The sequence below is a fragment of the Enhydra lutris genome, unplaced genomic scaffold (genome assembly GCF_002288905.1).
Source record: "Enhydra lutris kenyoni isolate GAN:26980312 unplaced genomic scaffold, ASM228890v2 scaffoldscaffold22, whole genome shotgun sequence".
In the NCBI taxonomy this organism is placed as follows: domain Eukaryota; kingdom Metazoa; phylum Chordata; class Mammalia; order Carnivora; family Mustelidae; genus Enhydra; species Enhydra lutris.
This window is the reverse complement of record NW_019154106.1, coordinates 628,511-645,189: the sequence shown is the minus strand read 5'-3', so window position 1 is coordinate 645,189 and position 16,679 is coordinate 628,511. Positions and strand designations below refer to the sequence as shown.

At 53.8% G+C, this 16,679-nt stretch overlaps 1 protein-coding gene across 4 annotated transcripts in view; it reads right to left on the bottom strand.

The window, feature by feature from the left end:
* The window catches only part of LOC111149627 (adaptor related protein complex 2 alpha 2 subunit), an 80,659-nt gene extending 64,590 nt beyond the window's left edge, over positions 1–16,069 (bottom strand). For 3 of the 4 annotated variants that reach the window (XM_022506797.1, XM_022506798.1, XM_022506801.1), the window contains exon 1: positions 15,918–16,063. In XM_022506797.1, the coding sequence (XP_022362505.1) occupies positions 15,918–15,984 (67 nt within the window). In that variant the 5' untranslated portion in view covers positions 15,985–16,063. Of the gene's footprint in view, positions 1–15,917 lie in introns of all 4 variants that reach the window. The other variant, XM_022506799.1, reaches the window with a different exon arrangement.
* Positions 16,070–16,679: the final 610 nt, after the last annotated feature.

The window sequence follows — 16,679 nt, the reverse complement described above, 5'->3', positions numbered from 1 at the left end:
AAGCAGGCAGAGAGGCAGGCAGAGAGAGAGAAGGGGAAGCAGGCTCCCTGATGAGCAGGGAGCCCGATGCGGGGCTCGATCCCAGGACCCTGAGATCATGACCTGAGCCGAAGGCACAGGCTTTAACCCACTGAGCCACCCAGGCGCCCCGAAAATACAGTTTTAAGAACCAGATAACACCAAAAAAGGAGCACTCAGACAATAAGAAAGGCCTCAAATTATAAGAGTACTTGCAGAAATTTTTTGAAAGTTCCAAAGAAGGGCTAGAGGACAAAGTTGAAAGTGCCAGAAATGAACCACCACAGTGATAAAGAAATGGAAGAGGAAAGATAAAAAGGTAAGAAAATGTGAGTCAAGAGGTCCAACTCTCACCTCTTAATAGAGGACCAGTGAAAAAGAAGAAAGTAAAAGGGAATTATCAAAGAGATAAAACAAAAACGCTCCACCATACCAAAAGGACACGAGTTTCCAGACTGAAAAAGGTCACCGGGAGCCCAGGGGGCTCAGTCCGTTAAGCCGCTGCCTTCGGCTCAGGTCATGATCCGGAGTCCCAGGACTGAGCTCCACTTCGGGCTCCCTGCTCAGCAGGGAGTCTGCTTCTCCCTCTGACTTCTCCCCTCTCATGCTCTCTCTCATTCTCTCTCTCTCTCTCAAATAAATAAATAAAATTTTTAAAAACAGAGAGAGAGAGAGAAAGGTCACCATGTGCCATGCCCCTGGCACAGCATCTTAAAATCGCAGACACTAGACACTAGGAATACAGCTGAACCTACAAAATTGAGGAAAAGTTACTTTCAGCTAGCATTCTACCAGAGCCAAATTCTCAATTAAGTACAATGGTAAAAAAAAAAAAACAAAAACACCTTCTTTTCAAAAATGCAAAATCTCAGAAGAATTTTACCTGCTACACACTCTCACCGAGCACAAAGCAACACAAGCCTAGAGGACAGACACGCAGGCTCCAAAGAACAGAGGTCCAGCCAGAGACAAGGTCAGGACTACAAGGAAGGGAAGTCCCAGGAGGACAGCGTGAGCAGAAACAACCAGTCCAGACGACAGCAGAACCGATCACCCCACGAAGGACATGTCCAACACGCAAGGTAGGGGCTGAGAGGCTACTGGCTGCGTCCAGCCCATGACTCGGGCTCTTACAGTCACATCCAGATGGTCAGGGCTGAAAAGCAACCGGAGCATTAACACATACAAAAAAGTAGAGGGCACTGGGCTGGCTCAGTCGGTGGAGCATGTGACTCTTGATCCCAGGGTCATAAGTTCAAGCCCCACACGGGGTGTAGAGACTACTTAAAAATAAAATCTTTAAAAAAAAACAAAAGTACAAAAGCAGTAATTAACACCAAAGATATTAAGTTGAACTACCGAGCCAGCTGGGGGGCTCAGTTGGTAACGCATCTGACTTTGGCTCAGGTCATGATCCCAGGGTCCTGGAAATGAACCCCATGTCGAGCTCCCTGCTCAATGGGGAGCCCGCTTCTCCCCCTCCCTCTGTTGCTCCCCTCCTGCTCATGCTCTCTCTCTTTTACTCTAATAAATAAAGAAAATCTTTTTTAAAAAAAAGTTGAACTACCATTCTCAGCTGAGAGTATCTTCAGACATTAAATGCTATACGTTAATTAAATAAAATATTGTGGCACGTTAGAGAATGACACAAGAAAGCTCAGGTAAATTAAACCATTATCTTCCAAAGTAAGAAGTCAATAAATAATAACTAAATGGGAAAAAACACCCATAGGTGGTATAACATGGGATTCAGCAATTACATTTTTTTAAAGTAAATATGACAAAAAATGGCCATAAAATGAAAATAAATGACTCTGAGGTTCAGGAATGGGGAGATGAGGCAGAGGTCGAGTGTTTTACAATTAACTTCTTAAACTGCATTCTTGATTTTAACCTCCTTGTAACTTTTCAAAACATTCAGGACAAGACTAGACAAGAAAATAACAAAAATGCACACAACTGAGAAGACCTGCCCAATTGCCCACCATGACACAACCTCTCTCCAAGCCATGCTAAGATCACCACCGTTGGTGATGAATGTCCATGCACATCACCCCCACACAACCCTCTGGCCTTGACCTCCGCTCCTCACATGATCTGGTCCCCGCCCGAGACATCCCGCCAACAGTCACCCTCCCACCCGTGGTCCACCACAGGCGTCCTGCCAGCCCCAACCTTTCAGCCCACTCAGTCAGGTAAGCCAAGTCTTCTGACACCCATGAGCCACCCTGACCCCAGGACCTGATTTCTTTCTCTTCCTCTCCCTCCCTCTCTCTCTTTCCCTCTCTCTTCCCCGCCCCTTCCCCATGGTCACCCCCTCTTAGCCAGCTTCAATCCCACCACATACGCCAAGTCCTGACCCTGCTTCTCTGTCTGTGCACCTACCCCTCCCTGCTGAATCCAATTCTTGGCCACCTGGCACCACACACGGCCCGGACAGCTGAGTGTGCCTGGGGAAAGCACACACCCAGTCACTGGGCTAGCCTCGCACGCGCAGGGAGCCCAGGGAGGCCCTGCCCGGCTCTCCTAGGCTCTCCTGAACCGCCACCCCAAGGCTTCCCCTCTACCCCCAACAGCCCCTCCCTCACCGCCCCCACTGGCCACCAGAGAGCCCGCCTGACAGCACTCAAGCGCTCACACCACCGCCCCTGCTCCTCAGCTCTGCCTGCTTCCCCGCCCCTCCTCTTCCCAACACCACCATCAGAATTCTTCCCCAAGTAAGTCCCTTCTCTGCTCACCGCCAGCCCCTCCTCCCTACTGGCTCCCCCCCACCCCGTCACTCAGGATGAAACCCAGAGCTCTCAGAACAGCCCACGAGATCCCTATCATCTCCCTTGCCCCTTGCACCCAACTCCAACGTCCCAGGCTCTCTCCCCAACCCTCAGTCCAGCCGCACTGTCCCCCAGCACTGCAGGGCGTGCCTGACCCCCAGCTGCACTACCTAAACTGTGGTTCCCTTCTTCTGCCTTGTTCCCCCTTCACACGCGGTACGCAGTGCGTGAAGTATCGCGCTTACGTCACGTCTCCCTCACCAGAATGTAAGCCACACAGCGATGCTCTCGTTTATTTTGCTCACTGTGCAGAACTGGCACTCGGTGAACTGATGAACAAATGAATTAAACTCAAAAAAAACTTTTTGACCCCACTGTGATAAGCAGAATACTCCCACCACCCCACTGCCCCATCCTGCAACGACGGTCACACCCTAATACTAGGACCTCGTAGGAGAGCTTCCAGGGCAAAAGGGACTCTGCACGTGTAATGAAGATAGGGGATGTATCCTGGGTCCTGCTGATGGGCCCAATCTAATCTGAGCCCTTAAAAGCAGAGAACTCGTTCTGCCTGGAGGCGGAAGATGACCAAGTCGAGAGATCGTACTTTGGGAGGGACTCACTGGAGAGGCCTCGTGCAAGCCTTGAGAAGGCACGTGGGCTGGCTCTAGGAGGTGACCAGCAGGGAAAGGGGACCCCAGCCCTGTGCTACAAGGACTTGAAGCAGCGGTCACCACCAGAGTCTCCAGAAGGAACACCCTGATTTCAGCCTTGTGAGACTCTAGGCAGAGGACCCTGCTGGTCCAGGCTGCTAACTCTGTGTGCACTTGTCGCAGCAGCGAGAGAGCTCCTTCGCCCTCCGCAACCTGCAGTCTCCATCTTCTCTCTCTCCTCTTCACAGGAGAGCTCCTCGCGGGTTGACTCTCAGGTTTCCCAATTATTCTCCCAATTATTCCACCCCATTAAGTTCACCTCTGCACCAGACTGCTTCCTCCTCACTGGCCTGTGCTCCTCCCACCTAGATGCGGCTCTCCTGACTGCTTCCGGTCTGCATGCCTGGAGCTCCAGCCATCGTCCAGGAGAGATGCGCCAGCACTGTGCTTAGGAGAGAACACTCGGAGCAGGTCGCCAAAGTGTGATCCCGGTTCTACCACTTCCTAGGCAGTCACATGGCCGTGGGCTCAGGGCCTCAGGTTGCTCATCTATGGAACAGGGAGGACCGCAGTACCTACTGTGAGGGTCACCATGACGATCTGATACAGTAGTGAAGGCAGCAGACTTGAAAGCATGCCAGGCACGCAGTAAAGCTATAGGAGTGAAAGTATAGCTCTCTCTATAGATGATTTCTGCTCACTCCCTTGGTGAGCTCCCAGGCTCATGGCTTCAAACAACACCTACAAGGAACGCCCCCGTATTTTTACCCCTAGCCCAGACCTCTTCTCTAAATTCCAGTCTTGGAATTCATATCCAACTGCAGATTCAACGCCTCTCCCCAAAACCTAATGGTGATCAACAGGGACATGATTTACCTTCCCACCTCAGGCAACTAAAAACCTAGACAAAACAACAGTTCTCAGAAACTGGACAGCAGACTATGGACAAGAGTGGTCACCGAGAGGCAGAGAAGAACCAAGATGAGGCTCACAGCTGCTCCCACTTACTGCTTCGGGAGGGAGAACCCAAACAGAGCCCTGAGGTCTCCATAAAGTGAGGAACAGACCCAGGAGGCTAGAGCGTGCAGGGAGGAGTGCTGGAACAGAGCCTGCTGCAGGGAGAGCAGAGTGCCGGTGAGCTGCAGAAGGGTCCTGGCGTCCAGGTCGCATTACTTTTCTGCTCAAGCAAGACAGGAAGCTCCTGAGGCTGTTGGAAGAGCTGCCGGAAAGAAACCAGAGGGTAAACCATGGAAGGCAGCATAGGGCCAGCAAGCCAGAGGGAAATCTCATAAAACCAGGGCATGGAGCCGAGCTCTAAGCAGAAGCGCTATCCCTCCAGAGTGGGGTCAAATCAGTCCCAGACTAACGGCTGCTCTGGTCCCTCCTTGTAAGAATCAAACGGTTTTCAGGAAGTTGAGCTTCATCCTGGAACAAAACTCGAGATATTTAAAGAAATACAACAATCTTTAGGACTGACAAGGTGAAATTCACGACATCTGGCATCCAGTAACAAATTACAGATATGGCGCCCGGGTGGCTCAGTGGGTTAAGCCTCTGCCTTCGGCTCAGGTCATGATCTCGGGGCCCTGGGATCCAGCCCCGCATCGGGCTCTGTGCTCGGCAGGGAGCCTGCTTCCCTTCCTCTCTCTGCCTGACTCTCTGCCTACTTGTGATCTCTGTCTGCCAAATAAATAAATAACATCTTCAAAAAAAAAAAAAAAAGATTTTGCTTATTTAGGGGTGCCTGGGTAGCTCAGTCATTAAGCAACTGCCTTCGGCTCAGGTCAAGATCCCGGGGTCCTGGGATCGAGCCCCGTATCAGGCTCCCTGCTCAGTGGGAAGCCTGCTTCTCACTCTCCCACTCCCCAGCTTGTATTCCCTCTCTTGCTGTCTCTCTCTCTGCCAAATAAATAAATCAATCTTTAAAAAAAAAAAAAAAGATTTTGCATTAAAAGAAGGCAAATAAAAAAAAAAAATAAAAAATTTTTAAAAAAGGATTTTGTTTTTTTATTTGAGAGAGAGAGAGCACAAGCAGGAGGAGGGGCAGAGGCTGAGGGAGAAGCAGGCTCCCCACAGGGCAGGGAGCCTAACCAGTGGTTGGATCCCAGAACTCTGGGATCATAACCTGAGCTGAAAGCAGACACAGAGCCGACTGAGCCACCCAGGTGTCCCAATAAATAAATCTTTAAAAAAAAAAATATACCTTCTTCAGGCTACCTGACCTGACCACATTCTTTGATATCGAGAACCTTCCCCGCTCTCTGTTCGTTTTCCCTACTTTATTTTCCTCCACAACAGATCAACAAAAAGATGAATGGATATAAATAAATACATATTTTTCTCATCTACTTTGTCTGCCTACTCTCGTAAGCATTGAGGTTCTGAAAGCAGAGGAATTTTGTCCATTTGCTTAACCACTGAATCCTGGGGCCTAGAAGAGATAGTGCCTGGCACACACCAGGTGCTCAATAGATTTCGCAAATGAACGAACAGATGAATTGTACAATTAAATCAGAAAACAGAATCCAGAAAAATAAACGAATTTTGAAATATACGCCTTCAAAATATACTTCGCTCTTGGGGTTGTACCAAGCGTATAGCAAAACTGTAAGAATACTGTAGGAAGAACTTTGGTTTTTTGACTACTTGATATTAAAGAGATTTAAATTACGTCTGCAGCAAATGCCGCATTAGAGAACACACATCGGACACGAGCACCCAACAGAAAAGCGTCTCCTGTCCCCCTGTGACCAGCATCTGCGCAAGCAGTCCACCACTCCAACCCATGGATGACAACCTCAGAAAAAAAAAGAAAACCTCAGGAACTGAACAACTTGGCCACACCCTGCCCCATCTGCTTCCTCGAACAAAAGCTACAAGCTAATTAAAAGAAATAACTCCGGCGGGCGGGGGCGGGGGGGGGGTGGGTAGGTGCCTGGGTGGCTAAACGTCTGCCTTTGGCTCAGGTCATGATCCCAGGGTCCTGGGGTCAAGCCCCGCATCGGGATCCCTGCTTGGTGGGGAGCCTGCTTCTCCCTCTGCGTGCTCCCCCTGCTTGTGCTCGCTCTTTCTCTTTCTCTGTCAAATAAATAAATAAAATCTTAAAAAAAAAGATTTTATTTATTTATTTGACAGACAGGGATCACAAGCAGGCAGAGAGGCAGGCAGAGAGAGAGAGGGGGAAGCAGGCTTCCTGCTGAGCAGAGAGCCCAGTGTGGGGCTGGGTCCCAGGACCCTGGGATCATGACCTGAGCTGAAGGCAGAGGCTTAGCCCACTGAGCCACCCAGGCGCCCCAAATAAAAATCCTTTAAAAATTAAAAAAATAGGGGCACCTGGGTGGCTCAGTGGGTTAAAGCCTCTGCCTTCAGCTCAGGTCATGATCCCAGGGTCCTGGGACCAAGCCCCGCATCGGGCTCTCTGCTCAGCAGGGAGCCTGCTTCCTCCTCTCTCTCTCTCTGCCTGCCTCTCTGCCTGCTTGTGATCTCTGTCAAAAAAATAAATAAAATCTTTAAAAAAAATTAAAAAATAAAAGAAAGAACTGAGATTATGAAGAATGTGTCCCATAGAAGAAAGGCCTGTTGAAGACTCGCGGAAGGAGGCATGTTTCCACCACATCCCTGGCACAGTCCAGCATGAACTGTCACAAAAGACTCTGATTCCCATGGGCACAACAAGGTTCAAACTCAGGTTTGATCTGATCGTGCTGTACCCGACATTTAAAAAAAAGGCAGGGGGGAGGGCACCTGGGTGGCTCAATTGGTGAAGCATATGCTGTTTGGCTCAGGTCATGATTCTGGAATACCCTCCCCCCCTTCTGCTCCTCCCCCTGCTCACGAGCACACACAACCCCGCACCCCCCACATAAATAAAGCAAATCTTAAAAAAAAAAAAAAGCTACAGAACTGTATTTTTCAGTAGCAATAAATGCCACCCAAAAGTGTTTCAAAATACTCATTTTCCTGCTCTATTTTTTCTCTCAGCTCAGTAGTCATCTAAAACAGCATCAGTTGAGTATCTTTTCTCAATGCTTTTTTTTTTTTGAAGATTTTATTTATGTATTCGACATAGACAGAGAGAGATCACAAGTAAGCAGAGAGGCAGGCAGAGGGGGAAGCAGGCTCCCCACTGAGCAGAGAGCCCGACGCGGGGCTCGATCCCAGGACCCTGACATCATGACCTGAAGGGAAGGCAGAGGCTTTAACCCACTGAGCCACCCAGGAGCCCCTTCTCTGTGCTTTTTAAACCGCATCAGAAACATGTAATTGCTCTCAACCACATTACATGAAGGCAGGCTGGCCACAGAAACAGCAAAACGCAAATCCCTACACGGCCCTGCCTGCCCTAAGTTGCGGCAAGTGCGCGACTAGCCAACCCTCACGACACTCCTGACCTGGCGCCAGGAGGGAGTTTAAAGGGAAGGAAAATACCTTACGACGCCAAACAGAAACAGGCAACCCGATTTGGACGCTGACCCCACACTTTTACTCGTGAGCAGATGGCAAATCCTGGGCATGTGACCAGGGAAATGGGAAACACCAGAACAGAAGGAACACACGAGACCGCCACAGCTGTCCCTGGGTTCACAAGTGGAGCAAAACTGAAGACTCCAGACCCCAGAGAGCTACAGTTCGCAAAAGTGAGAGACGAAAGGAAGCAGTACCAGCATCTGGCCCAAAGCAGCCGCAGAAACTTTTGTTTCCCCTCAAGTCCCTGTGTCCTGAGGCAGCAGGAAGCTGCGGGAGCCATCCCAGGCCGGACCCTAGCAAGGCAGTGGGTCTCAGCCTTACTGCGAAGACCGTCCTCTCCTCGTGGGGCACATCAAGCCGTCTCCAACCTTCGCACCCCCACTAACACAGACGACCAACTCCAGGGCCAGACCGCAGGCCCCATCCCCTCGCCTGATGTGCCTCCCACCTTCCCACCCGGTGGCCCCCAACTCCCACTGAATCCTCCTGACTCCACGCCCCACACTCTCATGAGTAAATGACTGTGGGCCGCAGTCCTCGTGCTCTTCGCCGAGAACAGTGAGGGAAGAAGAACCAAGGGCCGGCAGGAAGCGACGCGTGGAGGTGGGCAGGACCCAGAGTGTCCCCACAAGTTCGCGCTGCAACTTATGAGCAGTCACAGCAGTCCGGGCACGGCTAGGACTCGCCTCTCCCCTTCCGGCTCTGTGCACCCCGCACCCCACCACCCCACACTCTCTTCGCCCTTCCTCCGACCAGGCGCCACAGCATTATTTGCAGACAAGGCCACTTCCTCCCTGCCTGCTATTTGCCCCCAGCACCGCCAAGCACCCTCTCAGCCCTCCCCACCCCGCGAGTGGAAAGCTAATCTTATCGCTCAGCCTCAGCTCCCACCTCCCTGGGGGAACGCCCGCGGGAGCCCATCCGCCCTGAACGCGGCAGAAGCCAGGGGCACAGACAACTTCTCATGACATTTCAACCATGTAAACTTGCATCACGAAGTCACTTGTGTTTAAAAAGGTCAATGCCAGGATCAATAAATGCAGTTTGATAATCTAAATCTCAGACATCACACGACCCAGTGAAAACTGTCCATTCTAGTGTCTTAGGAGCACCATTCGTTGTGTTAAGGTGAGGGCAAAATTATCTAATCTACTTCACACTGCGCCCAAGAGGACAGAAACCACCAACACTCTAGCTCCCAAATGTGTGTTTTGTTTTGTCTTTAAGGATTTTATTTATTTATTTGTCGGAGAGAGAGAGCGCGCACAAACAGGGGGAGCCGCAGGCAGAGAGAGAAGCAGGCCCCCGCTGAGCCAGGAGCCCAATACGGGGCTCGATCCCAGGACCCTGAGATCATGACCTGAGCCAAAGGCAGAGGCTCAACCCACTGAGCCCCCAGGCGCCCCATCAAACCTGTGGTTTCAATATCAGACCCGTGTGCTGACCACAATGAAGGAGGACAGGAGGGGCACCATTCCTATCTAGCTGTCCCACACTCATCTCATCCTACTGAATCCAGGGAGGGAATGGACCAGACACGCTTTAACAAAAAAAGAATATTCAACAAGGTCAAGGGTAAATACGAAACACTCCGAAGTCTGACTCAGAACTACCTTTTGTAGATGCGGGAGCTCCTGGTGTTCCTCTACTCTTCCGTCTGCCCTCTGGACCTCCCCACTTGCTTTCAGGGCAAGCATTCATCTTGTTCACCTGACAACTGCCTACTCCCCTAATTCTGCATTCAGGAGTCCTGAATACAGGCGGCGCTCGGTAAGGATGAGTCCACTGGCCAGAACTCGTCTCCCCATTTGTCTGCAAGCTCTTCAGGGAAACAGGGACCACACATTCTATTTCTCTGAACTCCACACATTTCACATAACAGGTCCAGATGCCATCCCTTACCCAAAACCCAAGGCCCGATGCATCCCAGAATGCAGAACGGCTCAGACTCTAGGAGGAAGCACAGGACCCAGTCACTATGGCCTAGAAGCACAATGCACTTGTGAACATTCGCACAGGGGGGAGGTCACACAGAGCTTCGTGGCTGTATTTTCGCCAAATGAGTTCACCAAAGACTCACAAAAACACTTTTTGTTTTGGGAGTCTTATTAGCTTTGAAATTTGAGCTAAGGGAAGACAGCCCCAGGCCTGAGGAATTCCAAGGTGCTCAGAGCCCCGCCCACTCAGGAGCTCACACCAGGGAGCCCCTTGTCTTGGTGGGGGCCATCACACCCGAATCCACCCCCCCAGCTCTGACTCTTTGTGATTTTTTTAAAGCCAAGGAGATGCTACTTAATCTCACAGAGAGTCTTCCCGATAATTCTGCAAGTAAAAAATCCTGACACATACTGTTGCCCAAACAACAGAGCAAAAATCACTTTAAGAGGAAAGAGAAGTTGGGGCGCCTGGGTGGCTCAGTGGGTTAAAGCCTCTGCCTTCAGCTCAGGTCATGATCCCAGGGTCCTGGGATAGAGCCCCGCATGGGGCTCTCTGCTCAGCGGGGAGCCTGCTTCCCTTCCCCTCTCTCTGCCTGCCTCTCTGCCTGCTTGTGATCTGTCTGTCAAATAAATATATAAAGTCTCTAAAAAAAGGCGGGGGGGAGAAGTAATGAGAAGTACCTGGCATGAGAGTTCACTTACACGACACTCCAGCTTGTCATAAAAGAAACAGGGGGGTCCCCCGCTCCAGAGGAGCTAGAAGGGAAACAGGGAAGAACACACAGGTATTTCCTAGCAGCAGTAACCACCAACCTCAGCAGAAAAATTCAACCTGGATCAAAGACTTCCTTCCTTCTCCCGGCATGCCGCTTCTTCCCTCCCTTCACCCTCTGCCACACACTTCCTAAATCCGTTTCTAAGGAATATAAATCATGCAGAAGAGTGCAAAAGAAAATATGCAAGAAGAGCATTCTTTTTCAAAAAGTCAGCATTTTTTAAATGTCCTGTCAAGACTAAAATGAACATCAATCTTTTTTTAAGAACTGTAAAAGTTAAAAAGCAGACTGGCAAACTGTGATTCTGATCTCTATCGCTACTAAGGAAAAAATCAAGTACCAACGTCACGTTTAACTTCCTACACTGATGCTTAAGCGGAACTTCAACTTTTTATGTTCAGTTTCTCCACGTTCAATTTATGACTCGTAACAAATGGAATTTTATGAACAAATAAGTGTTTTAAACTTTAGTCATGCTGAAAAACAATTCAAAGGGATGCTTAATTTCAACAAAGTTACCAGAGACAGAAAGGACACCGTTTTGTGACCAACACAATGAGCAGAGCACTGACACTGCCCCAGTCCTTCGCTGCACCTGCAGCAGAACCACAAGCTTTCTCCAAGAACATGGGAAATTTGTTTTTTGCCAAATAGCTAATTACATCTCTCCACTCGTTTCCCTTCATTTCAGTGAGTGCCTGGAGGGATGAAATAAAATGCCTCCAAGCCCGAGGGACAGGTCTTAAGTCATCTGCACAGCACAGCCCCCGCCACCACGTGCGCAGAGGAGTAAGGGGCAATTTCCTGCCCACTGGCAACATGACTGGTCTCACAAGAATGAAGACCTATCGCTTCTCTCTCACTGTAGTCTTGATTATTCTGCAATCAACTCCAAGTCTGGTATCTTCCGCACGGCTTTACACTCTCAGCGCTGTCACGGCACTGACCGGTCCACGACGGCGCGCAGAGACGCGTTAAGTTCTATACAACCGTCCGCCAACAAAGCGTGCATGTGAAAGTAAGCAGAAGTGCCAAAGCAACTGAACAGCAAATAGCTACTCTCTTCCCAATTTCAGCAGTTCTTTCATTTTCTTTAAAATCATCCCTTGAGGGGTGCTGGGTGCCTCAGTCGGTTGAGGGTCTGACCCTAGGTTTCAGCTGAGGTCATGATCTCAGGGTACTGAGAACGCGCCGCGCCCGCATCAGGCAGCCGGCTGGGTGTGGAGCCTGCCTGACGTCTCTCTATTCCCTCCTGCTTGTGTGTGCACGCGCGTTCGTGCTCTCGCTCGCTCGCTCTCGCAAATAAATAAATCTTTAGGAAAAAAATCCGGGATGCCTGGATTGGTTCATCAGTTAAACACCTGCCTTCGGCTCAAGTCACGATCCCAGAGTCCTGCGAGAGAGCCCCGCATCCGGCTCTCTGCTGAGTGGGGAGTCTGCTTCCCCCTCTGCCTGCTGCTCTCCCTGCCTGTGCTCTCTCTCTCTCTCCCTCTCTGACAAATAAATAAAATCTTTAAAAAAATAAAATAAAATAAATTTTAAAAATTTAAAATTTTTTTTAAAAACCCCCCACTTGGCTATGATAAACATCAACGCAGCAGCCTGGAGGGGCTGCAGGGGACCGTGCCGAGTGAGGAAGGCCCACCTCGACAGCTCATGCACCGCACAACGCCAGTCACACAACCTCCTTGGGACGTTACGTAGAGACAGAGAACAGACTACTAGCTGGGAGGGGCAGGCGAGCTATACGGAGTAACGCAAGGGGCTCTGTGATGACGGAACAGCTCTCCGTCCTGATTAATGTGGGGTTACATGAAGCTAAATGTGATAAAAGTTACAAAGACACACACACACACACTGCGTCAGGTGAAACTGATAAAATGTGACTACGCCCTGCGGAGTGTACCAATGCCGGTTTCCCGGTGTTGAAACTGTACTATTATGCAAGAGACCCCCTCTGAAGAGGTGGGGTGAAGGGTGCTGGGACCTCCCTGTCCATTTCTCTGCAACTTCTTGTGAATCTATATTTATCTCAGAACAAAGAATTATTTTAAAATTGGGACTAAATAAAAGGGTTAGGATTTTAAATATCAGTTTAAAAACAGACAGAAAGACTTCATTAACTCCCATACAGCAAACTCACATTAGCCAAATTCAGCGGCTCTCGGTTGAAGTTAATCAAAAAAGATCAAGTCTTCGGGCGCCTGGGTGGCTCAGTGGGTTGAAGCCTCTGCCTTCGGCTCAGGTCATGATCTCAGGGTCCTGGGATCGAGCCCTGCATCGGGCTCTCTGCTCAGTGGGGAGCCTGCTTCCTCCTCTCTCTGCCTGCCTCTCTGCCTACTTGTGCTAGAGCCCTCTTCGTCCGCTGAGGAGCCTGGAGGTCAGCGGCCCCCGGCTTTGGGTGGTGAAGCAGGTGAGAGGCAGTCAGGGTCCAGACCCTTGCCACAAACTCAGTGACCTCTCTGCACGGAGCCTGCCTACATCATAACAAGAACCCACTACACACACAAAATCAGAGGTGGGCAAGGAAAGGGGGACACAGGGACCGCTCTCCCTGCGCCACCGGGGTTATGATTAGACCGGCTCTGGCCGGGGTTGGCTCTCCGAGACCACCTGCAGCCACCGGCCCACACGTGCTTAGAACGCTAATCCCTGCTGCCCGCACATCTCGGCCCTCCACCTGCAGTGCCCGTTAGACAAATCATCTTCCAGCGACGTCCTCTCTGGCTCACTCGCCTACGCATCTACTGGGCACATGTCTCACGCCAGACGCTGTGCAAGCAGTGGAGAGACACGATGAACAAGACGGGCACGGAGCCCACCTCACAGGGCTTCCGGTGCAGCGCGGGAACAGCACCCCAAGCCCACGACACTGCTCTGAAGGAGTGCAGCACTACGACGGATGGGACACAGGTTAGGGCACAGCACGGTTGCAAAGGCGTTTCCGAGGACGGGCCATAATAAACAGAGACCTGCCCCCCAGAAGGGCGAGGCGCCCCTCCCTCCTGACACTCCTGCGGGAGAGCGCTGGTCTATTGGTGGCCCTGGTGGCCCTGCGCGGGAGCAGACCGGGCCCCACCTGGCAGTGTCTGCACAACTTGTGTGGCTGTTGCATGGAGGCAGCGACTCGTACGGAGGCCGGGACGCTGCTCTCCACCGCCACCGGGCAGCGCAGCTCAACAAGGGACGGGCCCCAAGCTCCACAGTGTGGGGCCGGGGAAAGTCCGCCCTACGGTCCGTTGGCAAGGACCGGCAGAGTCCCCCGCGCGGGGCAGGCACCCACCTGCCACTCAAGTGTGCACCTAGCACAGGACACACGTCTCATATGCAGGTGACTGGCTGTCCAGGACTGGTTTCGATCTCAGTGTCTCTCCTGCCCACCGCGTTTTCCTTCCAAAATGGGAGAACTGACATCCCTGCTAATGCAAGGCCACGAGCCCTCCGGCCAAGGCCTCCCCTGCAGTAGTTTTACCGGACGCTCTGATCGCGAGCACCACTGCCGGGAAACCATACGGAACAGCAAAGGAAGGAAAAGCTACTCGTAGAAGCTCGGATCTGAGAGAGGTTCCCACGCGGGCCTCTCGGTTTCTCACACAGGACGGAGAGGGACAGAAGAGCTGAGCGTCCCCAGTCTTGGGGAGAACCAGCAGGGCATCTGGGTCCTCCGGTCTAAGGAGAGAGGGGTCAAGGGAAGGCTCCCCACGACAGCATCTACCAGCCGGTGCCGTGCGTGACATTCTTCGAAACAGATGCTGACCCGAAGGTCACAAAGTCAGTCAACTCTCCATGGAAAACAAAACACAGCAGAAAAGCACCAGACAGGAAACTGGTTTTGTGTCTACTTTAAAACTTAAAGGACCGGGGGCGCCTGGGTGGCTCAGTGGGTTAAGCCTCTGCCTTCGACTCAGGTCATGATCTCAGAGTCCTGGGATCGAGCCCCACATCGGGCTCTCTGCTCAGCATGGAGCCTGCTTCCTCCTCTCTCTCTGCTTCTCTGCCTACTTGTGATCTCCGTCTGTCAAATAAATAAATAAATAAATCTTTAAAAAAAAAAAAAACTTAAAGGACGGTGTTCTCCGAGCACCGCAGCCCCTCTGCAGACCACAGCCAGGTTTACGGGTGGACCCACGGTGCCCCCACCAGCCTCCTGGCCTGCCTGCCTTCTGCTGCGGATCTGTCCCACCGTGAGGGGACACGCGTGTCCCCGAGAACACAGACAGCAGCCAGGCCAGTCACCCCAAAGCCATCCCACCCTCTACTGCCCTGAGTCTGGATCCCCCCCGGGAAATGAGTCATTTTAATCAGGGCGGACCAGCCACCAGAGCCCGGCAAGACATGGCCGTCCCCACTCCCGAAGTGGAAATCCGTGCTGCTTTGGAAAAGGCTGGGTTAAATGCTCCATTACTAGAAGACTGCAGGCTGCTCAAGATGACATCATGCGGGGGTCCTCCGGAACCCGTCAACGATGCCACAGCCCCCCACGCGGGTGGACAACACCCCCCGCCCTGCACCCTGCAACCCCTGCCCCACTGTTGCCTTACCCGCAGGCCCCAGTCCCACCCCCGAGCCTGCCTCCCAGAGCCCTGTGCCCCCTAACCCCTGCCCTCTGGGTCCGCACCCAGACACCCCCGCACCCCCACATCCCAAGCCACGCCCCCGGACCCCCACCCTCTAGGTTCCCAAGCGGGACCCTAGCGCTCCCTGCCTGCGCGCCTGAACCCCTGCCCTCTGGGTCCGCATCCTGGACCCCCGCCCCGCACCCCCACACGCCGACCCTATGCCCCGGAGATCCCCACCCTGCACTCCGGCCTGCGACCCGGGACCCCCGCCTTCCGAGTCCGCACCCAGGATCCCGCCCCGCCCCGCGCCCCATTGACCCCTGCCCGCCGGGTCCGCACCCAGGACCCCGCCCCGCCCCGCGCCCCATGACCCCTGCCCCCCGGGTCCGCACCCGGGACCCCGCCCCGCACCCCCGCACTCCGAGCCTACGCCCCCGAGAACCCCCACCACGCACTCCGGCCAGCGCCTCCGCACCCCCGCCCTCTAGCTCCGCGCCCGGGACCCCGCTCCGCACCCCCGCACCCCTGGGCCTGCGCGCCCGGACCCCCGCCCTCCAGGTCCGCACCCAGGATCCCGCCCCGCCCCGCGCCCCATGACCCCTGCCCTCCGGGTCCGCACCCGGGACCGCGCCCCGCACCCCCGCACCCGGGGCCTGAGCCCCCGGGCCCCCGCCCTCCAGGTCCGCACCGGGACCCCCGCCTCTCGCAGGCCGGGTCTCGCGCCGCGGCCACTCACAGTTGCGGATGTCGGAGATGAAGACCGCCAGACCCCGCATCCCGTCCCCCTTCGACACGGCCGGCATCTTCGGGCCCCGGGGAGCGGCCTGGGCTGGCGGGCCCGGAGGAGGAGCGGGCAGCGGGGAGCGGGGAGCGGGTCGCCGCCGCCTCTGGAGCCGCCTCAGCCGGAGCCGCCTCAGGCTCAGAGCGCCGCTTTCAGGGCCGCCGCCGCCGCCGCCGCCGCCCGCCCGCGCGCGCGCGCGCGCGCGCACGCACACACGCTCGCGATGACGTGCACGCGCACGTTTGCTCGGGCGGCGGCGGGCGGTGCGGGGACGAGCACGTCGAGCGCGGGCGCATAAAGTCAGGCACGAGGACGCCCCCTGCCGGCAGACGCGCGCGCCGGGCGGCTCTGGGAGCCGGGGGTTCGTGTCCCGGGCTCCCCACGACCCTGTCCACCGTGGGGGGCCCTGAGGGCCTGCGGCACATCACCCGCTGTCCAGGGCCACCAGCCCCCTCCGTTACAGAGGGGGGCACTGAGGCCTGAAGAGAAAGGACTGCCACCCCCACCCCACGACTGCACCAGCTGACCACGGGGTCCAGTCTTCGCTTCCATCCCTCAGTGCCCAGCCAGGGCTCTTTGCCATTCTGCCACCACCCAGCTCGGCGCAGAGGCCTGGGCAGGGCGTGGACCCCCCAGGGTGTCTGTTCCCAGGGCAGGCGTCCCTGCTGAGGCAGACGGCTTTGAACGAGAAGCTTCCTCCTTATGCGGGATGGGGTT